Source organism: Leguminivora glycinivorella, chromosome 10 (assembly GCF_023078275.1).
Source record: "Leguminivora glycinivorella isolate SPB_JAAS2020 chromosome 10, LegGlyc_1.1, whole genome shotgun sequence".
Classification (NCBI taxonomy): domain Eukaryota; kingdom Metazoa; phylum Arthropoda; class Insecta; order Lepidoptera; family Tortricidae; genus Leguminivora; species Leguminivora glycinivorella.
Window position 1 is genome coordinate 12,064,738 of NC_062980.1, and position 23,968 is coordinate 12,088,705.

The 23,968-nt window shown below is 34.6% G+C and overlaps 3 protein-coding genes across 3 annotated transcripts; 1 reads left to right on the forward strand and 2 right to left on the reverse strand.

Annotated features, from left to right (window-relative positions):
* Positions 1-5,090: 5,090 nt before the first annotated feature.
* On the reverse strand, positions 5,091-9,622 carry LOC125230666 (leucine-rich repeat-containing protein 1-like). Its single transcript, XM_048135900.1, has one exon. It carries the CDS (start codon positions 9,392-9,394, stop codon positions 6,668-6,670), a length of 2,727 nt encoding a protein of 908 aa, XP_047991857.1. The 5' UTR covers positions 9,395-9,622; the 3' UTR covers positions 5,091-6,667.
* A 2,317-nt stretch (positions 9,623-11,939) lies between these two features.
* On the reverse strand, positions 11,940-19,699 carry LOC125230531 (spindle assembly abnormal protein 6 homolog). Its single transcript, XM_048135714.1, has 12 exons — positions 19,535-19,699; positions 19,276-19,439; positions 18,391-18,547; positions 15,502-15,687; positions 15,105-15,262; positions 14,508-14,667; positions 14,336-14,404; positions 13,531-13,674; positions 13,231-13,438; positions 12,747-12,927; positions 12,290-12,402; positions 11,940-12,218 (listed from the first exon to the last, which is right to left on the reverse strand). The coding sequence occupies exons 1-12, from the start codon at positions 19,649-19,651 to the stop codon at positions 12,085-12,087; spliced, it is 1,791 nt and encodes a 596-aa protein (XP_047991671.1). The 5' UTR covers positions 19,652-19,699; the 3' UTR covers positions 11,940-12,084.
* A 978-nt stretch (positions 19,700-20,677) lies between these two features.
* LOC125230265 (LDLR chaperone boca) lies at positions 20,678-23,185 on the forward strand. The gene is made up of 4 exons (XM_048135372.1): positions 20,678-20,874; positions 20,950-21,204; positions 21,568-21,844; positions 22,300-23,185. The coding sequence occupies exons 1-3, from the start codon at positions 20,750-20,752 to the stop codon at positions 21,740-21,742; spliced, it is 555 nt and encodes a 184-aa protein (XP_047991329.1). The 5' UTR covers positions 20,678-20,749; the 3' UTR covers positions 21,743-21,844; positions 22,300-23,185.
* Positions 23,186-23,968: the final 783 nt, after the last annotated feature.

The window sequence follows — 23,968 nt, forward strand, 5'->3', positions numbered from 1 at the left end:
CAATACCCGTATAACCCTCTTTTTGGGTTCAAGAAATTCTTTGATTACTTAATTTTTATGTTTTCAATTATTTCCAAAATACGAACAATACATTTATTAAATTATCAAATATTATCATCATAAGTTTTGATCCTAAGAAAGTACAAAAATTACATATAGAGCAATAATAGAAAACATTAAAAGATATTTTATGAAGGTTTATTTCTTTTTCAGGTTTATCATTATCAAATCGTGTAAGTAAAAAATCATTTCAGTACCTTTTTATAACACTGCTAGGTTCCGCATATATTTTGCAGGGCACTATCAACCTGACAATTAATCGGATCCGCGGCACGGCCATCCTGATCGTTAACACGTCCTCCTAAGCGAGAACGCTGACATGTCGCGAGATGATACTCTAACTACGTCTTGTGAAAATTAGACGAGGCCTATATCATTAGGCTACAACCAAATAACTCAATAAAAAAAGAATTTCACCTTGACAGAACAACAGTCCGATTCACTTATTAAAAAATGGGTAAATTGTACTATAAAATATAGAACATCTTCTTTTCATCCTGTTACTCATTATTGAGGAACGAAATATTACGTAGACACATAAAAAAAAGTTTAATATTGTATTTAGCCACCAACTTTTGAAACCATGAACTTTTAGATAAACTATAATGGTACCTATTTAGTTTACAAATAGTATTATTTTATTAGTCATCGAAATAGATCTTTTCTATTTAACATATTGAGTACTCTTATTAAATCTATGGCACAGTAAATAAAATCTTTCATAACCTCATAAATCACTATACATTCTCTATACTGAGGTACATTAAACAAGTAATGTTGTCTCATTTCAAAATGGTACTTGTTACTGATTGCGTATGTATCATGTAATTCATGTACCATGTTTCATTTTCTAGTCTCAGTAGTTGTTTACTAAGTTACCATTAAGAACCCTTACCTACATTTACCATTATAATGTACGTTACATTAATGTATGTGTCGTTCATTAGTTATAATTCATAATATGTCAGCGCCATGGGCTTTTTGCATATGATGATGAGACATTATGCTAAGGTCCTTTACATCGTCATTGGTTTATTTAATTCTCTAGATAGATGTTATTCAAATAAAATTAGTTATTTTATTATTTTAGACCAAATTCTAGTTCTGTCATTATAATTAAAATATTCTGAATTTAATTTGGTAAATACGACACATAAAAAGTAAACATATAAACTTCCAACTGAAAACTACATGAGTTTTAATCTCTATATTTATTTACTTTGTACAAATATCTCCTTAACAATAACAATATTTACTAGTTTGTGCCTTGTATCATTTAATTTTCCAGTTCTTAAAAACACCAATCATATCTACAATTCACGGATAGTTCTCATCCAACACGAGTTCAGTGAAGAGTTAAACACCCTTACTTTCTATTAATGTGAGCTGATGAGTTATGAAAATTGTACTCTAAATAACAATAACACATTGAGTGTGATCTTAATCAGATATACATATAGCTTATATTTGTCCCTTGTTGCACCTAATAATAGGACAAATTCAACAACTTTCATTACGGCTTAATACAACATTGTGCTAACATATTCAATTTAAAAATAATAAATTAAAAATAACATTGTGTATAACGTTTGAAAACTCTTTCATCCTTTAGACGTACTCTTATCGTAACTTAAATATTTTAACATTTTATACTCGAGTATCTAGAAATAGTCTGTAAGGATTTTAAGTGAATTTGTTTGAATACACAACTGATAAGAGCTGATACTTACTGCGCAAAAGAAGTATTTATGAAAAACTACAACATTAGATAGCATTATACGTGAAGTAAAAATTAAGTATAATCTTAAGAACGCTGGTTGGTATAGATTGTGAATATTGTATTATTAAAGTGGATTAGTGGAGCTTAAATCGAAAATCGCTTGACATATTTACGGTTAAAAAACTGTTTTTATTCAGAATTATATCGTTTTGTTGAATTAGACACATTTTAAATGCAGATATATAAATTTGCCCCATGGAAATTACCAGATAATTAAGTACAGACTAAATTTTATAGAGTTACATAATTATTTAATATAAAACAACAAAATAATGATATGTCTTAGGCTTCAGTCTTCAGAATGTAGCGTTTTGTATTATAATATTCAGAATTAGTAAATTATGCAGAATGTTTTTGAATTAAGTTTTGTAAATTGTCACCCGTAACCTATAATACGATATATGATAGATTAGATGTCTACATGTACCCATGTATCAATATGTTACATACGTTGGTAAACAGAATGATACTTAAATAAATATCTCATTTTCACGCAGACAAATATGCTCAAAATAATACAAGTTCAACTATTCTGTATGGGAGTAACTATATGTATTTATTAATTATTATTTCAGTTAAATTTACTTTTGACCTATATACTTTGTGCTTTAGAAAAGTAATAAATGGTACAAGAAGTTTTATTATTTATTGTAATTATGATGACCTGTAAATTGGAATAAATTATGCGTTTAATTGAGTTTAAAGTACACCGTATTTTGTGCAAAATCGAAGGTATGTAAAGGTATGTGCTCTTTAAATACGTTTACAGACTGTATAACATCCATAGGCAGACTAAACAATAATTAAATATTAAATTTTGAAAATAGTTATATTAAAACATAAGGAATTGAGAAATCGCGAGTAAAGAAGTTAAAAAGTTGGATCGGATTTTTAGTTGTATTAAATACGAGGACATTAAAAAAAGGTATATTTATATATAATTTTAACTAACTTTCTTTAATGTATGTATTTGAATTATTTAAAAGCAGGTACTTCGAAATCATTTTATAAAAATAAAGGTTTTTTAAGCGATGGGCATTTTCAAAATATGCAAACATAAACTACGCGTATTAACACTATTAACCTCTGTTATGTACATTTATATTTGAAACCAGTTTTTAATTAAACCATGTCGGTACAAATGTATCTCAAGTGTAACAATAACCTGCGGTCTGAAAATTATATGATAGGATTGGTAGGCGTAATAAAATACTGTAACTACGATCAGTTTTATAAAACCCATAATATATGCGTTCTTTAAATTTTAAAAGGTTCATGGATTTTAATATAAGGAATTAGAAATACGCACCTGCAATACAGGTATTTGAATTAAAATAAAGTATATATTATATGCTAGTATGCTACTCTGCTTACAGGTGTATATTACGTTACGTTGGTCCTAAAATTCTAATAGGTCTCAACAATTGCCAGTTTACTACCATATTTATAAAGTTCTACTATCACTTACATACTTCTTAATCACGATTGTGGTTACACCACAAATTAGGTTTTTCAGTTATACATTTTCGGTTTTAACCTTTTAAAACTGCAACATATCAGGCAAAATTTTATAGTACCAGTGACTGAGGACATGTCAAATATTCTAAGTAGGTAAGTATACACGATTATTTACATTACAACAAGAACGTAGAATAATTTTGACGCTCTTAATAATGGTCCCAATGTTTTAATTTCGATTAGAGCTTTATGTACCAAAACCTGTTTAACTTAATTGCATATTGACTAGAATATTTTAAAGTTGATTAATACTTTCATATTATACTTTAATCGTTTAAACTATTTACGTATGTTTTTTAATGCATGTATGTTGGAGCCATATCTTCACTTCAAATATAAGTACTTCTTTAGACTACCTCCCAGGAATCATAAAACATAAGTTTTTATTGTCCTAGGTCTGATACAAAAGATCAATTAGGTGCGTTAAATATACAATGGCACAAAAATACTCAAGTAATTATTGCGACGCCATCTCATAAAAATAATAAAATTTATATTTACAACGCATTACATTTAAAAATAAACATACAAAAATAAAGTTTATCTAATTGTGATAAATCAGGCTTAATACTTAATTGCTTGTTAAAATAAATTCTTCGGCAGTTAAATTCAAAAAATAAAATAGTACACGTCACTTACTAGCAAAACAATTTAAAATCGGGAAACTTTATTTTACATAGGTATTATAAACATCTCTTACTGCTTTATCTAATGTGAGAAGGAAAATTGTTCATTTATATTTTTAAATAAATACGATACGTAAATATGATTAGTAAATTAATTATGAAGTTTTGGAAATCATTATTGGGATCTAGCGGCCAATTTGAATTATAAGGGGTTTCCCAAACTAACCAATACTACAAACAAGGTTAGGCTGCATCTCTCTTACATTAGTAGTAGTTCAGCAATTCCCGATAAGTTTGTACATTTGGATCAAATCTCCGATTTGGATAAAAATTGGTAGGCTGATAGTCCATGATGCTGAGCAAGATCCACTAGGTTTCCCAAAATATCCTAAGTTGATTGTATGAAACTTTCCTTTTTTGTTACCGAAAATGTATAGAAATCTGGTAACAAAAACCGGCCAAAACGCTCAGTGTAGGGTTCCGTAGTTTTCCGTATTTTTCTCAAAAACTACTGAACCTATCAAGTTCAAAACAATTTTCCTAGAAAGTATTCATAAAGTTCTACTTTTGTGATTTTTTTCATATTTTTTAAACATATGGTTCAAAAGTTAGAGGGGGGGGGACGCACTTTTTTTTCCTTTAGGAGCGATTATTTCCGAAACTATTAATATTATCAAAAAACGATATAAGTAAACCCTTATTCATTTTTTAATACCTATCCAACGATATATCACACGTTGGGGTTGGAATGAAAAAAAATATCAGCCCCCACTTTACATGTAGGGGGGTGCCCTAACGAAACATTTTTTTCCACTTTTTATTTTTGCACTTTGTTGGCGTGATTGATATACATATTGGTAAACGGTTACTGAGATTATCCGCGGACGGACGGACGGACGGACGGACGGACGGACGGACGGACGGACGGACGGACGGACGGACAGACAGACATGGCGAAACTATAAGGGTTCCTAGTTGACTACGGAACCCTAAAAAAGGAAGGTTTCATACAAACTACATAGGACATTTTGGGAAATCTAGTGATCTTGCTCAGCATCACGGACTCTATCAGCCTACCATTTTTTATCAAAATCGGAGACGCGGTCCAAATGTACAAACTTTTCGGGAATTGCACCTTTAACATTTTATTATGAAAAAAATTAAAAAAATGCGAGCGTTTTATAAATACAAATATACCTAGGCCCTGTAAAAGTTGTCATCTTTAAATGCGCGTTTATCGTGTTCATTTCATGGCCGCAGTTGTCTTTTATAAAAGACATATATTAAGGAACTTTCATGTCACGTCTCTGTCAAATCGAAATTTATTTTGATTAAACTAAAACGCCTGCTGTTTTCTAACCCCTGTCCAAGATATTTGCGAGCCTGATACGCCACGCGCCACCCGGCAAAACTTTTTAATACTTATAAAATATACATACAGAAAAATAGTAATGAAATGCAAAGAGTTAGTTCCAATACACAGTAAAAATTAAATATATATTTGAAGTTAGTTTTATATACAATACAAACATCAATATCACATGAGACAGTTTTTACAAAAATATTTTTAAAATGTTTAGTGCAAGCCTTCATTTCAACATTGTAATAGATAAAATGTAAATATGAAATGCCTGCTCAGAATACTTTTTTATAAAAAGTTTATGCACTCGCCCAATTTCGGGAAGCGGACGGACTGTCAGCCAATTTATTACAGAATGAAAGACAATTACCAAATTATTATTAAACTCAAACAATTGAACTATGTGAATTTGTTTTTTTAGGCATTTCTTACTGAAGTAAATACCTACTGGCATATGAATCATATAATACAAAACAATGCACGGCATATAAATTATAAAAGTTAAACTTTTAAAGGTTGTAACTTTATAGATTATAAGTTATTAAGCGTTAGATTGCATTGCAATTAACTATCTGCTGTCAGTAAGTAGAAATAAATAGGTATGTATATGTACGATACGCTGACATATAACTGAGCTTCACGACTTTCTGTGCAGGCTTTATTTATCGATTTAATTATTAATTTAACAATTACATCATATTCATAACAGTATAATGAAACAACATAGTTGTTACCCAATGTACTAAACCAGTACCTACGCTTTCACCTAGAGTGCTCGTTTTTACAGTTTGCCATATACACACATATGCCATAAATCCTACTCAATTTAATTAAGTAATTACTCTACTGTAGCTGTAGTCACTACTTTGGCATCGATTGACAATAGCTACGCCAGCTGCCACAACTTTATGACTTTTAATCATGATGATAAATTTGAGCAGTGCTCGAAGGTCAGCCTTGGTACTCTAGGCTGCTTAAATGCGTATACTTAAAAAAAAGTTGTAGTTTTCTAACTACGGGTTTTCACTACCGAAATACGTAACGGTTGGTTTTTGTTTCCGGGCACTGCTCATGATAAATGTATGAAGCACTTATATCGCACTAAAGAACCAGTCATAAAAATATCCCTTTGGACACTTTCCAACAATAACATCCATCTTGTAGCACCTCAGTATTTCCTTTTCAACTTCAACATATGAAGGTATCACATTTAAATTGCACGTCTAGAAAACAGACATCGGACCACTAACACATGCCGCTTGTTCATTGTTGATGATAAGGGCAGGGTTTGTGTAAGATCTTCTGTTTTCCTTTCATTAAACACTATCCACCCGTTCCATTGAAATATTGAGCGTGTTTCGTGTATGGAGCTACTATATGGTAAGGCGGAGGCTGGCCTCTGCCGTACACCGGCTCAGACATGGCACTGCTTGGACTGTGGCGATGACTTATTACACTCGGCGGGTTTGACGGAGCTCCCATTGAAGGACTTGGAATAGCGTCATACAAATCATACATGTTAGGCGTAGAAGGAGCGTGTACGTGATTGTAACTACCGTCGTCCGATATAAGGGGCGTGTTGGTCATCCTGTATGGATTAGTAGTATTTGTATGCCCTGTCGGCGAATACAATTCTGGCGACTGCGTAGGGACGTAAGTGGGACTCGAGGTTGACATTCCATAAATATTGGCATTGGGAGATGATGTAGAATAATGATGGCTTTCGACAGTGGGGCCCGGATAGGCGCTGCTGTAGTTACTCAAATTAGGCATAGTTGTTGAGCTGACAACCTGGCTAATAGTGTGTACTCGCGGATTTGGCGCGTTGCCATGAGGGTGATAGCTGTAACAGTCGTAATTGCTTTGGCTGAAGTTTTTGTCATTAGCATAACCATAGCTCTCAGTTTCATAAATTCTTTCATGATGATTTCCTTTTGTTATAGGATGTTCTCTTTTATGGTAAATGGGCTCAAAATTTTTAGCATTATCAATTACAGGTCTGTGGTTGTATGTATTGTCATCATAATGTGTTGATATTATGGTTTCATTATTTGAACGCCTATCTTGAGAGGTTAAACTTAATCTTTGTAATTGACTGTGCACTCTATTAAAATTACTTTGGTAATTATTTTCATTGCTGTTATGATAATTCTTAGGTTCCGGATGGGCATATACATTTTGTGGTACAGGAACATTATTCCTATCAAGTTCCTGTCTAGAAGAATAAATTTCAGTATTATGTTGGTTTCCATAATGTGATTTTTGTGACATGTTATAATGGTTACCAGATGAAAAATCGTTATTGTCATCATCATTGTTGTCGGGATACAATGCATGATCTACACTTTTATAGGTCTTCTCTAGATCTAAAGGCCTGTCATATGCGTTATCCGGTGTAACATTATCATAGACAGAAACCTTCATAGGATCAGAAGTGCCATCTGTATTATCCTTATTTATATTTCCATCATCAATTTCTTTCTTGTTATCTGATGCAAATCTCTGCTGTAGTGTAGGTGTTATTTTAGCAGCTTTGATTAATACAGCATTTTGCATTGGAGGGGACACATCTTGTGTACCATCTTTGTGAATATTTCTGGCATGCTTAGCCAGAGCCCTTAACTCTTTTGGGTAGGGTGTCGGAGCCCTTCTTAACTGACCCGGCTTTTCAGGTATCTTAGGTGCTACTTTCATGTCTACAAAACTAATATGGCGTGCAGAAGGCTGAACATCAGCACTTTCAGATTTGTCATTCTCCAACTTGTTTTCAATGGGGGTCAAAGGCACTTGGGGAAAGAGGAAACAAGTGAGGACTTGCTCATAGGTATGGGGATCCACTTCAGAATGCATAGGCACAAGAGGTTTGCTTTGATTCTCAGACAGCCAAAGGGCAACAAGATTATCACAATTCAGTAAGGACTGAGGAAGGCTGCTCAGCGAGTTTCTCACTAAGTTTAGTACTTTTAAGGAAGAAAGGTGCCCAATTTCCGATGGCACCTTTGTCAATTTATTCGCTCGTAGTGACAATACTGATAACTTAGAACAACTTCCTATCTCAGGGGGTATTGCTCTAATCATATTATCATCAATATTGAAATATTGTAACTTTCTGAGCAGACCAATAGAAGACGGGATTTTATCTATGTAATTGCACATGAGCATTAGCTCCTCTAGATTTGTGAGCTGCCCTATACTCTCTGGAATAGAATACAGCCTATTATTATCCAACTTTAGTGTTGTCAGGTTGCCAAGTTGTCCGATGCTGTCTGGGAGCTGAGTGAGAGCATTTGCTGATAAACTGATGTCTACTAATTTTGAACAGTAACCAATTTCAACAGGAAGCTCCTCAATCATATTATTGCTCGCTTCCAAATGTATCAAGTTCTCCAAAGGTTTGATCACACTGGGTATACTTGTCAGACTGTTGTTATCAATCCATAGTTCTCTCAGCTTTATAAATCTTCCAATCACTTCAGGAAATTGTTGGAATTCATTCTGACCTAAATCAAGTCTAAGAAGTTCTGTTGAGCGAGAAAGAGATTTCGGTAAAATCATTAAGTAATTATCTCGTAACTCAAGTATACGTAAATTAGCAAGTCGTCCAAAATTACCTGGTAGGTATTCAAGGTAGGTATCATTTAGATATAATTCTTGCAAGGCAATCAGATTTGTGATGGCATCGGGAAGTTTTTCCAAAGGATTAACACATAAATCTAAGAATGTTAAATACTTCAGGGCTTTCATGGTGTCAGGTAACGAGGCGAGCGTGTTGCGGCTGATGTTGAAGTGGTGGAGGTTGACCAGGGACGAGATGGCCGTGGGGATGGCCTGGAGCTCGTTGTCACTGAGGTCCAGGTGCTTCAGGCCATGGCACATGAACAGTTGGCGCGGCAACTCACTGATTCGGTTACTGTTGCACAGTAGAGTCTCGAGCGTCCTTTCATAGACGAACACTTCCGTGGGAACGTCCGTCAAGGACTGGTGGGAATAGTCTAACTCGCACACATCCTCCACCCCCGGCCTCACGCAACACAAAAAGTCGAAAGGCATTGTACAGAAAGGCACTTTCCATACACAAACACAAATTTACAATATTCGTTCCATTGAACAAATCACTTGTAGCCCCTACTCGTGTAAAACAACATTGTTATTATCATACTGGTTTAACACTTGACTGTCTTAAATGGCACTGTATGTTATTGTATTGAAATTTGATGTTACAGGAAATAAAATAATTGAATCCATCGATAATGAATCACTCAACTCAAAAAACTTGTGATTGACCTTCCCATCCCAACACATACTTATCCAATCTGACAGTTCATTTGGTTTTTTTTTAATGGCTTAACAAAAGCTGCGTTCCAACAGCCACAGAATTTAATTACCTGTTAATATTTTTGCATCTCTCTTCTTGCACTTATAAAATAATGTTTATAGATCATCATTTTTAGGGTTCCGTATTTATAATATTATAACTGAGAATCTGCCACTAACAACAAAAATATTCACTTGTGTAGCCCTCAAGCGATTTTAATTATTATACTACTCTTTGATTTTCATTTCCTATTTATGTTGACGCGCAGGAGGGCAGGCGGATTTGCCTCTATTCTTTTGACAGGCGCTACATACTTCAACGCCACGGCTGGGCTCACAACTTTAAATTCCATCATAACTTTTTTCTGGTACGCCAAAAAAATTTGAAAAAAATATATTGACATGCATTTGACAGGTACCAAATAGGTAGTAAATATTGACTAAGATATCAATTAGTAGTGTTGTCTAGAACTATGTAAACCAAAAATGGTCCAGACATCCTGACGTCCGAATGTCTGGCCACTTTATTCGCTCGATTTTTCGATATCAGTGGAGGTACCAAATATATGTACTCAGGTACCAAATAGTATCAAATAGGTACTAAATTTTAGTATGTACTAAACATCAAATATCTGTAGTGGTCCAGGGGTCCTGACGCTCACGACATCGCGAGGCGCGGATTGAAGAGGATGTGCGAGACTTGAATTGAAATATTTGTTACTGTAAAAATGTACCTTATTGCTTTCGACATAGAGTATCGTATGAAACTTACAATCTACGGCAGGCACCAGCAGGCACGCGCGGGCTCGCTCGAGCTCGCGCAGGCCCGCGATGGCTATTAATGGCAATTTTTAGTGGAAAAGGGTCCGCGGGCGATCTCAATTCCCTCCGCTCTGCCCATTCACGCTCTGCCGGTGGAAAACCACCTTAAGTTATGTATAAGTTGTAGAATAGCCAATCAATTGCTTCAAAAAGACGGTCAAGCAAATCTTGCCACTAAAAAAGTCGCGAAATTCAAATTTTTTATTGGACGATAAACTTTCGCCACATTTTTCAACTTTCTTCGCCTTTTTAATGACAAGATTGACTTGGCTGTCTATATTTTAAAATGGAATCTACTATTTCAATTCAATTCAGGTATTTGCTGGATATTTCTCTCATTTTAATAGAAAATTAGAAGTTATGAGGGAACAGATGAACATACATACATACATATATATATACATACATACCGGTCAAAATTATAACCCTCCTTTTGCGTTGCCGTAGTCGGGTAAAAAATACACTTAATTTTGTTTCTGTCTAAAATATTTATATTAAAATTTCATATGTAATTATGTATACTAAAACAAATAACTTTTCAGTAATTAGGTAGTAAATGGAGCCAAATTCAAATTCTTCTAAGACCACATTTTAATTTTGCCTCTTTTTCTAATAACTAATTTGCTGCCAACTATATAATAACTAATGTACATAATATAAGTAACTCTCATTTCAAAAATAAAAAAAGTAATAAGTATTGCCTTTATCTTACGCTAAGTGTCTACCCAATAGAATGATATGAGTAGGTATAGTTTTATTCTTATTTACAGGTTTGACAGACTATAGCAGGATACTTTTTAACATAGATTTAACTGAATAATTAATCTGGTTCATGGCGACCCTCTACCAAAGCGTCTCCTTTAAAATGTCTTCGAAATCAAATTGATCCATTTCAATTCATTAAATTGGTTAACCAATAAAATTGTCATCTATAAACAATACGAGTAATTAGGTGTTTTTTCATACGGGGCTACAATCACGAACAATACCTATTGTCTAGTTGGGAAGTAACCTCTTCCTAGTTTTCTTTGGCAACTCTTGTTCTAAGGCAGGTCCAGCAACTTACAGGAATCTCGAAAGTCCACAAGTGGTTTAAAACGTTCTTAGGGTCACATTTGGGTGGAAATTCCGGATAAGAACAGATTGGACACTCATCAAAGGACTGATACCTCCAATACAGCAACATTTTGCGAACGCTTTTACTGTGACAAAAAGTTTGATAAACAACCGATCCTGCCTCTCGAATCTCTATTTGCCAAGCCTTGGGATAGATAACTGTTTTTTCTCAAACATGCAATGAAATATTGTCTTTACGTTCCTTAAAATGGGCTGGGAAGTATCGCTTTTTGGGCGCAACAACTCGAGAGGACTGTAAAGGGATTTCATATTATTTTTTAGGCCTAGGCCTGCAAAGTAACTTTTTTTCATAAAATATTGTCCTTTAGAGCATTTTTTTTTTATTTCATTGTATGTTTGAGAAAAGCACTATACATGCCTCGGCGTGAAAACGGATTCCCGGCCTCGTATCCCTATCCGGCCGGAAATCCTCATTTTCCCGGCCTCTGATGTAATGTACTATTTAACACCAAACTGGGATTAAATTCTCATGGAAAATATGCCGACACCGGTGTCGCCCGATAGGTATTTTTTCGCGAAGATTTTTTTTCTCTGTAATCCACTTGAGGTAAACTGAATTTGTCATTTTCCTTTCCTTTTACGGACTTCTGTGATCCGCAATCTGAAACAAAGACTTATTAGAAACACATTAAGAACAAAAGTCGAGAAAAAAGAAAATGTATAAAAATATACCTTTTGTAATCTTGTTTGTTTTATCATCAGCCGGTCTGAGGTATTTCGGGTCAAGTCCGATTTTATTTCCATGATCTTGAGTTTTCGTTACAGGAGTTCCTTCAAATGTGGACCTAGAATGAACACTTCATATTAAAATGTATATTACATTTCTATGAGTCACTATTCTCTTTCATTATGCTTAGGCGGAGTGTCAGCGGAGCGCAATGATAGCGGTGCGCCGGACGAACACTGGTGTTGCGCCCAGCGGACGCCGGCGGGAACTAACGAACGCGGATTGCGAGCGGAACGCCGGCGTTCGTCCGACGCACCGCTATCATTGCGCTCCGCTAACGCTACGCTACCAAAACGCTTTATGTGTGGCGGAGGCCTTAGGAAAGGTGTTAAATGCGTATGTTCAAAAACATATTTCGTGAATTCGTAACTAAAGAGCAATATTAGTTTTTAGAACACTTACATTTTCGATGTAGCATAAAAATTTATAGATTCTTCTGACATGCCCTCAGCTAAATCTGAACTCTCATTCGGCTGAACATGCGGCGTCGAGCTATGTTTGGCGGCTCCGTTGAATGATTTGTTTCTCACAGCGCTGATTGGTTCACAAGTATCCTCCATTTTTTTATGCAGCCATTGGATCACTGTAATTTGTTTGAATTTAATCAAAGATAGGATAAATAGAATCCATTAGCTGGATGTATTACACAGAGCGAGCATAGTCGCGAAGCGTTTTCTAGCGCGGCAAACGCCAACATACACCTAAGAAGAGCGAACTGCCCCGGCAGCGGCCAATGCACGTCTATATTGGCCGTTTGGCGTGCGAGGAATTCTGAATTTCAGGCAGGCAATCACTTACAAATAGTGCGATAGGGCCAGATGTTTTATCATTTATCGCGCGACCATACTTGCCTGGCAGATTGGAAATATCAATAAAGAATGGTTACCCATATTATTATTCTTTATCATTTCTTCTTTATCTTTCAATGCTGCTTCGTTTATTTTATACTTTTCTTTTAGCTTGTCCAATTCTGTTTTTAGACTGTCAATATTCTGTTTAGTCATATTTATCTCAGACTTGAGCTCCTCAATTTCTTTATTGTTTTTCTCTATAACTTTTTCTTGTTCTAATGCTATTGCTGTTCGACATAGTATCTGAAAATAATCAAAAACAGTTATGTAAAATGTCCATTTGGCATTGTATAATTATTTATTATGTTAAAACATGACCTTGCTCGGTTAATTACCTTTTCTTTCATTTCAATGATATCATTATTTTGTTTCGAAATTATTTGGTTAGCCTTCAGCAGTTGTTCTGAAGTTGAATTTGCAGCTTCATTATTTCTATTCGCTAGTGATTCACTTACAGCTAGTCTTTCTTCTAAAGTTACCTGAAAAACAGAAAAATTAGAACTTCACACACAATAAAAAAACCTCTCACATCATCTTAGGGACCGTCCCCACTCAGGCGACGCATGTCTTGAGACGCGGAACGGACGTCAGCGCCACGCCGCCCGAATGTAATTTAAAAAACGTCTCCTCAGTACATTTTGTATAGGAAGGACGTAAGACGCGCCCCCAGGCGACGCGTCGCTTGGCGCGCACCGCGCGGCCTGGGGCGCGCCAAGCGACGTCCCTTGCTCGTCCTTCCTATACAACATGTACTGAGGAGAGGAGACATTTTTTAAATTACATTCGGGCGGCGTGGCGCTGACGTCCGTTCCGTGTCTCAAGACATATGCGTCGCCTGAGTGGGGACGGTCCCTTAAGAACTTTTCAGATATTTGTCACAACTGAATAATATAATACACTATCCCACAACTAAACATATACTACCATACTGTCACACTTACGTGCGAATTTACAAGTGCAACAAAGACGTAAGATACCGAACATGGTACGCGGTACGCGGTAGACCCCCCTCAATGTGCCAGCGGCGCCCTCTGCACAGAGTTTTGTGTAATATTCTCTACTGCAGTCCTTGTCAAGTGTAGGTCTTGGAATAATAGGAAGATACAGAAAGGTTTCTACAAAAAGCAAAATAGTAGTTACCTTTTCTTTTTTAACTATTTGTAACGAGTTTTTCAGCTCAGTGACAAGGTCAGCATTATCTTTCCCAATCTAAAACAAAACAGCAGTAATATCAGATATAAAATATTTAGTTTCGTGCAAAAAAATCAATACAAAAACTAAAGCTCTTTTAAAAATATTTTAAATAATTTACCTTTTCTAAGTAAGTACATCTTGTGTTCAAGTTGTTAATTTGTTTTTCTTTTTCAGTAATTTCTCTGTCTAAGCTTGCATTTTTTGCCTTCAATGTAGCTACTTCTATATGAGACTTTTGGACTTCTCCCTCTAACAGCATTAGTCTTTGAGATTTTTCACTGAAATTAGACAAATAATCATTTCAAAATGTTATGATACTAGGAATATTGCATACTAGCTTTTGCCCGCGGCTTCGCTCGCGTTAGAAAGAGACAAAAAGTAGCCTATGTCACTCTCCATCCCCTAAACTATCTCCCCTTAAAAATCACGTCAATTCGTCGCTCCGTTTTGCCGTGAAAGACGGACAAACAAACAGAAACACACACTTTCCCATTTGTAATATTAGTATGGATAAGATTACATATACATAATGTACATGTTATATATATCTTTATTGTGTAATAACTCCTTTAATAATCTACTGTCTATCATGTACTTTTAAAAAACTTCATTATTAGCAAAAGAGTGGCATCAATATCATTGCCAATTTTCACATAAATTGATTTGAATAATTTGAAAAACTTTTTAATTTCAATTCTTTTTACAAAATGATCACCTCAGTTGGTTGTCCAAATGGCCTATTTTGTCTTTCAGCTGCTGGCATATAGCATTTAACTCTTCAATCTGTTTGTTTTTCCTGTTCAAGGCTTCTTCTGAACTTGCAAGCTGAGCTTTTGCATTTATATCTGCATTTTTCTGCCACTGTTGTCTTTCCTAGAATTTAAATTGTGAACAAAGATGATTTTATGAACAGCCTACATAATTAATATACTTTAAGATTTATTAAGATTTTTTTATTAATAAGAGAATTATTCCAAATCATGGTCAACTACAAAACCCAGTAATATTTGAAATGCAAATGTATTGTCTGACTTTTTTTTTATAATAACCATTGATTGATTAGACTTAGGATGGGTTTTATCACCTAAACTATTCTAGATTAGTCCTATTACCTGAGCAGCCCTGTCTCTCTCCAGTTTCAATGCTTCTTGAAACTCAATCTCATTCTTTCTCCTGTCATCCTTCAGTTCAGCCAAGTTATTTGTCAATTCATGTATTTTCTGCTCCATTTTGATACACTTCTCCTTCCACATCACTTCACTGCTTGTTGCTGAGCTTTTAAAAGATGCCAAGGTATTCTGAAATCATTGTTGAAACATATTTAAACTTGTGCCACCCAGCACACAAACTATTTGTAAGGAAAATTGACTTCAATTTGCCCAAAATTGTTATAAGCAGAGGTCAGCTATTTTCCTACTAATCCATACTAATATCATAAATGGATGGTGATAAGCAATAATGTGTCAACCCACACGCCAACCATTTTGAGAAAATGGCGTCTAAAGATTTTTTCTCATTTTTTTGTGTTTCTCATAAAAAAAATTGTTTTTTATATAGATTGTTGTGTTTTTCAGCTATAATACGTTCAGTAGTAGTGATTATTGTAGCTTAATTTCAAAACAAACTTCAATTTGACGAAATAATGCCCTTTTCTTTTATTGCGAATTGTTCGACGACGTCAAACTTTTTCAAGACTGTGTTATGATACTTAACCCACTTTTGCTAATTGTTTAAAAATATCTATGAGTCTTAAATAAACATGTTAAAGCACATAAATTGTTATTGTAAAATACTCTACCTATGCATATTTTTAACTTTATAAGTGTTAAGTAACATATCAGTCATGGTCACTTATGTTATTAGGTATAAATAATAAAATAATAATAAATATTATAGGACATTCTTACACAGATTGACTGAGACCCACGGTAAGCTCAAGAAGGCTTGTGTTGTGGGTACTTAGGCAACGATATATATAATATATAAATACTTATATACATAGAAAACATCCATGACTCAGGAACAAATATCTGTGCTCATCACACAAATAAATGCCCTTACCGGGATTCGAACCCGGGACCGCGGCGTAGCAGGCAGGGTCACTACCGACTGCGCCAGACCGGTCGTCATGTAGGAATCAATACATTATTTATTAATCAAAACTTTTAATGATTTTTCTACTCCCGAACTGTTATCCGTCATTTACAGGATTGTGCGTATCGAAAAAACTGAAAACGCATTGTTTGGTTCTGTAATCATGGCAACGCATTGCATTAAATATACTGCGTGCGTGCGCGGGAAGGCTTTGGGCAGCTGAGCTGACAGTGCAAACCTTTGCAATACAGGAAACAGTGTGAATTTCGCGAGAATTATTTAAAAAAACTATTAAAAACTAAGTGCATGGTCGTTGTAAAAGTATTGTATGCAATGGTGTTTAACTGACTCCAAAATACTCGTGGAAAGTACGCCACTCATATTTCTTGACCTCCTTTAAACGCCTGTTGAATAAAATACTATAAATTAACTATTAGAGTAATGATCATTTCTAGACACATATTTAAATTATCTGTGCTTTTTCAACAAAAAATCGTTACAAAAATCAAATAATCATCTTTTAAAAAAACAAACTACTTATCTAAAATATACATAACAAAATATTTTTTTACGCTAAGAAATAGACTAAGTCATTTAAATTATGAATAACTCATGACTTGTACAAGAACAAAACATAAAATATCTTTAACAAAATAATAAACTACCATTCAGTAAGTATTCAAAAATCAAACAATATTTTTATGCATACATTAATACGTCTTAATGTAATTAGTAATTATAAAAAAATAGTAGCTTATATTAGATTTTTATATAAACACGTACTTGTAAAAAATGTTTGCAAATTATAATAACGAATATGTATATTCATGACTTAAAATGTTCAATTTCGTACTGAATTTACTATTCATGTGCAAAAATATACTAATGGACTAAGTCATAACTTATTCAAACATAAATTAATATGAACAGTTATATTTTACAATATAGTGTCATGGTACTTACACCAAAAACGAACAATTTATGACCCGAATATAATTTAACAATAATGACTTATGTTTTATAACACGGGTCGTAGCATAAAACAACGAATAAAATATCATTTTGCAATAATCATTCAAGTCTCATAGTGGGTAACTATGTCATTTTTTGCGTTTTGCAAGAATGAGTCAAGTGTAAAAAAATCGTTGAGTCAACCCTCATAACACATTATTGTAATTTAAATATGTCTTCTGCCAATTACTATAATAAGTTAAGGTTCTTGACACATTAATGCAAAACAGGCAACACACGATATAGGATTTGTGTAAACCTATTTTTTTACTTTTGGGATAGTAAAAATTTTCAAAATGAAAAGGTCATTTTTGCAAATAGAAGTTTAAAAATCCAGCTATAACATGGCATTAAAATCTCATTTTTTTAGTTTTTGTGGGTTGACACATTATTGCTTATCACCATCCAAATGGGAAAGTGTGTGTCTGTTTGTCCGGCTTTCACGGCAAAACGACACAAGTAATTTGGATAAAGAGTGACATGAGCTACTTTTTGTCTCTTTCTAACCCCCCCACTTCCCTAAAATGGTGGGGTGGAAATTTATATGGAGTATTCTGCAATTAACGAAATTATTTAATGCGAGCAAAGCAGCAGATAAAAGCTAGTTTAACATAATTTGACATGTTTGATGTAATATTAAGTAGGAAAATAGCTTACCCCTGCTCACTTCCAGTTAAGAGATAAAAGAAATACACCTTTTTTAATTGGTAATTGGGGCTCCATTAAAATGTACGTTTCACTATACAGTAACTGAAACATTCAGTTCCAAAGTAATTCCAAGGTAAAAATAAAAAAAAAGTTTCAAGGTAAATAAAAACAAGTGAATTAAGTTGTGTCCACTATCGCGAAGCTGTAGGAATGTGTTATCGCCAATATGGTAAAACAGACTAAGGTACCTTTAAATTATTGATAGTATCAGCCATATGTTGCTTGATGTCTGCATCTGTAGCCGGCCCAGTCTTCAGTGACAAATGAACTAAACGCCTGAACTCATTGTGCTCCACAATTTCAAAATAAAATTGGACTGGATTTGTCTGTTGCACAATCAGGAACCTGAAAGATAAAGATACAAATTAAAATTCCATTCCGTTTTGAATTCAACCAGTAGACATCAAATACTGAGTTGGAACAAGCCCAAGACGGTGGCTCAAGATAGAAAGGTGTGGAAGGATCTTGTGGAGGCCCTATACACCTATGGGGTGCCCTAGGACAATCAACAACAACATATCAAATACCTACATACTAGTGTTACTACTTTCAATTTTACTAATTTAATACACTTGATATATATATGTGTGTGCTTCAACAAATTTTTTGAGAATAATACCTTGAAGTATAATACCAACACAGTATTCTACATAGAGATGCAATATGGAAAAAAATTCAATACATAATTGAAAAGGATGACACGCAAAATCGGAACACAAAATGTATATGTCTAATTTTTCTTGTTATGTCATAATGCAAGTCTGTAATCATGTTTACAAATAAATAATGCAAGTCTAAATGACAACCAGTCTGGCCTAGCACGTAGTGACCCTGCCTGCTACACTGCGGTCTCGGGTTCAAATCTCGGTAAGGGCATTTATTTGTGTGATGAGCACATATATTTGTGCCTAGTCATGGATGTTTTCTATGTAAATAAGTATTTGCATATTATATACATCGTTGTCTGAGTACCTGCAACACAAGCCTTCTTGAGCTTACCGTGGGACTCAGTCAATCTGTGTAAGAATGTTCTATAATACCTATATATTTATACTTATTTAAATATGGCTTACATATTGTTTGATGCACATTGTTGAAGGAGCCTAACTAGCTGCGACGGGAAATTATCGAAATCTATCAACAGGCCTTGCTGTTTCTTCAGATCCTCGTAGTCGCACCTCGAAACATTGAGAATGCATAGAAACGTAGGATCATCTTCGTCGGAAAGAGATATTCGCTGTAATGAAACAAAGATTTAACGATCTAAATATAACTGTACCTACACAAAGCATATTTAATGGTAAAGTTTGATAAAATATTTAATTTACATACCAAGCTATCACTGCCGAAAATCTTCATGATAGTAACAGTAACATCTCTTTTACTGTCTTCAAATCCTCGTTTAAAAGTAATATAGTATTTTCCTTTATGGAATGTCTTGCATTCCATTTTAAAATATCGAAATCACGATTAAAACACGAAATAATATTGAAATGAAATAAACAAAATAAACGGTTTTGTTGACAATTCCGTTGCTGTCAAGCTTTTTTTTCTAGTCCACAGATGAAGTATACTAGTGTTGTCATAAATGCGCCAAGTAGAACAGGACAAAAAGCTTCGCCAAGTTTTCACTAATTTTAGACGAACAATTCTACCAACATAACACACACTATTATATTAGATGATATTTTTGTTATGGCAACACTTTTGAAAAGTTTTGACATTTAGGCTTCCCACAGACAGTCTTAAAAATTCATAATCTTAAAAAAAACTTGTATGCAATCTGACAGTTCAAACCAAAGACCTTTACAGGGGACAGCTCAATCACATTTTTTGCCATACGAAATTAAACCTTATTACTGAAACAGAAAGTCGATCGTATCAGACTAGCGAAAACGGTCCACATGAGAGGGCATTGTTTGGGCTGGTGTCCCTCTCGCACGTGTTGCCAGTGTTAATGAGGTTCCCATATTAGTAGTATTTTTATCTGTATATTACCTGACTTTATAACTTCTTATTTTATTTTAATGTTATATTCAAACTAGGGTTTCGATACATTTCAAAAAATTTGAAAATAATTGTAATGTGATTTTTTTGATGCCTGTAAATCAAAGATTTGTATAATTAAAAAATACTTTCAATTGGGTGTTAGTAGATTTAGTAGTAACTTTGAAAATTGACTGGTATCCCCAATTTATGACAGTGATGACGTCACTGAATAATGTTGACATTGCCAGCAAGTGCGAGAAGGACACCAGCCCAAACAATTACCTCTCATGTGGACACACTTTTTGACCTAATTAAACAATCTAGTTTAATAATTCTAAATCTATGGTTCAAACTGACACTGACAGATTTGAACTGTCAGATTGCATACAAGTTTTCTTTAAGATTATGAATTTTTAAGACTGTCTTTGGGAAGCCTTATTTTCATTCATTTCATTCGTTCAGTGAATGTACTTACCAAGTACTTACGTGTTGTTTAGCATTAGCAGACGACCAGTTGCCGCCTACTATTTTTTTATATTGTTCGCGTTTTCAGTAATAATGGCTAAACTACTATTTATATTACTTGCGATATGCATATCTGCTGTTATTTCTAAGAAATCCGAAAATAAACCAGATTGGGCAAAGAAGGATATCACAGATTTTACCGAAGCTGACATGGAAAGGTATTTATTACAGTTATATTCTTAACTAATTCCATATTCCTGACATAATTATGTTTATTTACATCTTCATTACAGACTGTTAGACCAGTGGGAAGAAGATGAAGAGCCCCTCCCAGAAGATGAGTTACCAGAACACCTTCGAAAGCCACCGGCAATAGACATAACCAAAATGGATATGTCGAATCCAGAAGCTGTGTTGGAAGCTACAAAGAAAGGACAGACGCTCATGATGTTTGTTACAGTGGCTAACAACCCCTCAAGAGCGCGCACAGACGAATTGACAAAAATTTGGCAAACAGGTCTCTGGAGTAATCACATACAGGCAGAGAGGCGAGTATACAGCTACTATTTATCTAACCGTTTTTCTCCTTATTTTATCTGGTAAACCCTAGCGCCGATGCCAATTCTTGATTGGTTGCCAAGCTGACCCCAGGGTTCCAAAAAACCATGACTATTCATATTCCAGGAAGATAACAAATAGTGGGTAAACTTTGCTAGTGACACTAACTTAAAATTAATAAATATTATAGGACATTCTTACACAGATTGGATATATAATATACAAATACTTATATATATAGAAAACATCCATGACTCAGGAACAAATATCTGTTCTTGTCACACAAATAAATGCCCTTACCGGGATTCAAAATTTAGATTTCTTCACTAACCTATCCATTTATCTCATTTTAGGTACCTCATTGCTGATGACAGAGCCATTTTCATGTTCAAAGATGGCTCTCAGGCGTGGACAGCTAAGAAGTTCCTATTGGAACAAGAAGAGCTGAAAGATGTGCAGTTGGAGAGCCAAACATATCAGGGCACCAAGGCTGATGTCAGAAATACTGCTTTGAGGGATGAATTATAAGATGTGATAGGTTAAAATCTATTCTTCCATCATAAGGGTGCATTTACTAATCAACCATTGGCAGATGTATTCAGTGGTTAATTCAGTATGAAGATGCAATTGTAATTATCAATAGGCTTGTGCCGTTTCGTTCGTTGATCGGAGCGCTCCGATCTCGTTCAGTCGCTCCCACGAACTAGTTCGCTCTTTTAGGTCTTTTGCTCATTTAGTTCAGACAGACCAGCGACCGTTGCGGTCGGAAAGATCAGAACGAATGGGACCGAATAGTGTCAAAATGATACGAATAGTCCACAGATAGTAACATTCCGGGCCGAAAGGTTGTAAGTAACCGAAGTTTAATATGAAAACTTGACTTTTTTGTTGCTCTGCTAAGTAGCTCTCACTCTCGGTCGGCGCAGTCACACATTCGTTCTCGATCCAAACCGCTCGCGTTCGCCGATCCTGTACTGAACTAAATGAGCAAAGACCGATTCTCAGACCACGGAAAGATTCAGTTCATTTCAGTCATTGATGGGATTTTATTCCTAACAGTTCATAGTTCGTGAACGACACAAGCCTAATTATCAATATGGAGAGTATGTGAAGTGCTTTTATTGCTTGTGGATCCATACCTCGTTTAAAGTGTAAAAGTTCCATGCATATTTTTTTAATGAGACATTGCAGATATAGGAATAATAAACAGTGATCAGTTTTTTGGATTCGACATGGGGTGAACGACCTCAATCATTATGTTAGTATGGATATGCCCCGGGAATCCGGGCTTAATGTTGTTAGAAAAGGCAAAAAAATATGTACAATGTCCACAATGCCAAATGGTTTTATTGCTCAACCAAAAATATAAAGCAACAACATTAACATTATAAGATGTAAGGTAATACTTTGTGGAGGTTCTAATATATTTTGCTTAATAGAGTGTAGAGATTAGCAAAAGAATAGAAGTTTTTGTCTCAACTGGTTGCCATGTAAGAGTAAAAAGTTCCTTAGAGATAATTTCGTCGTATCAATATTAACTTTTCTACTTGATATCCCGCGAGGGTGAATCCAAAAAACCGATCACTGATAATAAAGCAGCCTAAGATAAAAGTGCTTCCCACACAATTTTTATTTTACAAGAGTAATCACATTCACTTTTACTTGTGTTACATAATATAAATTATGTAGATGTCATCTTTTTGTATAATCACTGGATTTGTGTGCCATTCACATTTAACCTTTTGTAACATCAACAAAATAATAATCTATAGGCATGTGTAGCATTGTCAACTACTTGCATTTCAATAAGGTTTCATGTAATTTAATATGGAATTAAATTTGAGTTTCACTAAAATGCAGAGCTCAAAAGATAAAACATCCGTTTATAAAATAAGTCTTAAATGTAGAACAATTGATCTGTAAATTATTGAATGAACTGAGATATTTAAGAATAAATGTTATTTCTTACATTTCCTGTTTTTTTAGGGTTCCGTAGTCAACTAGGAACCCTTATAGTTTCGCCATGTCTGTCTGTCCGTCCGTCCGTCCGTCCGTCCGCGGATAATCTCAGTAACCGTTAGCTCTAGAAAGCTGAAACTTGGTACCAATATGTATATCAATCACGCCAACAAAGTGCAAAAATAAAAAATGGAAAAAAATGTTTTATTAGGGTACCCCCTACATGTAAAGTGGGGGCTGATATTTTTTTTCATTCCAACCCTGTGATACATTGTTGGATAGGTATTTAAAAATTAATAAGGGTTTACTAAGACCGTTTTTTGATAATATTAATATTTTCGGAAATAATCGCTCCTAAAGGAAAAAAAAGGTGCGTCCCCCCCCTCTAACTTTTGAACCATATGTTTAAAAAATATGAAAAAAATCACAAAAGTAGAACTTTATAAAGACTTTCTAGGAAAATTGTTTTGAACTTGATAGGTTCAGTAGTTTTTGAGAAAAATACGGAAAACTACGGAACCCTACACTGAGCGTGGCCGGACACGCTCTTGGCCGGTTTTTTTTCATATGAATTCCTTAATTATAAGCTAGGTCACCACATGCCCTACTGCCGATAGCATACTCACGATATGCCCTATTCGAGGCTGGTTGTTTGACCGAGCAAAATTTTCATGCTGCCTCGGCCGAGGCACGTGAGAGCACATATGTACTCGTATTTTTGCCTCGCCTTATGTGAACCCAGAACCCATTCATTTATTTCTTCTAAGAGATAAGATAGTGTTTAAGAAAAACAAC

Coding starts and splice junctions, on each gene's coding strand:
- LOC125230666 (XM_048135900.1), bottom strand. CDS start 9,394: ATGCCTTTCGACTTTTTGTGTTGCGTGAGGCCGGGGGTGGAGGATGTG.
- LOC125230531 (XM_048135714.1), bottom strand. CDS start 19,651: ATGGAATGCAAGACATTCCATAAAGGAAAATACTATATTACTTTTAAA. Junction 18,548..19,275: donor CAATGTGCATCAAACAATAT/GTAAGCCATATT, acceptor TTTATCTTTCAG/GTTCCTGATTGTGCAACAGA. Junction 12,403..12,746: donor TTTTATGCTACATCGAAAAT/GTAAGTGTTCTA, acceptor TGTTCATTCTAG/GTCCACATTTGAAGGAACTC.
- LOC125230265 (XM_048135372.1), top strand. CDS start 20,750: ATGGCTAAACTACTATTTATATTACTTGCGATATGCATATCTGCTGTT. Junction 20,875..20,949: donor ACCGAAGCTGACATGGAAAG/GTATTTATTACA, acceptor TCTTCATTACAG/ACTGTTAGACCAGTGGGAAG. Junction 21,205..21,567: donor AATCACATACAGGCAGAGAG/GCGAGTATACAG, acceptor ATCTCATTTTAG/GTACCTCATTGCTGATGACA.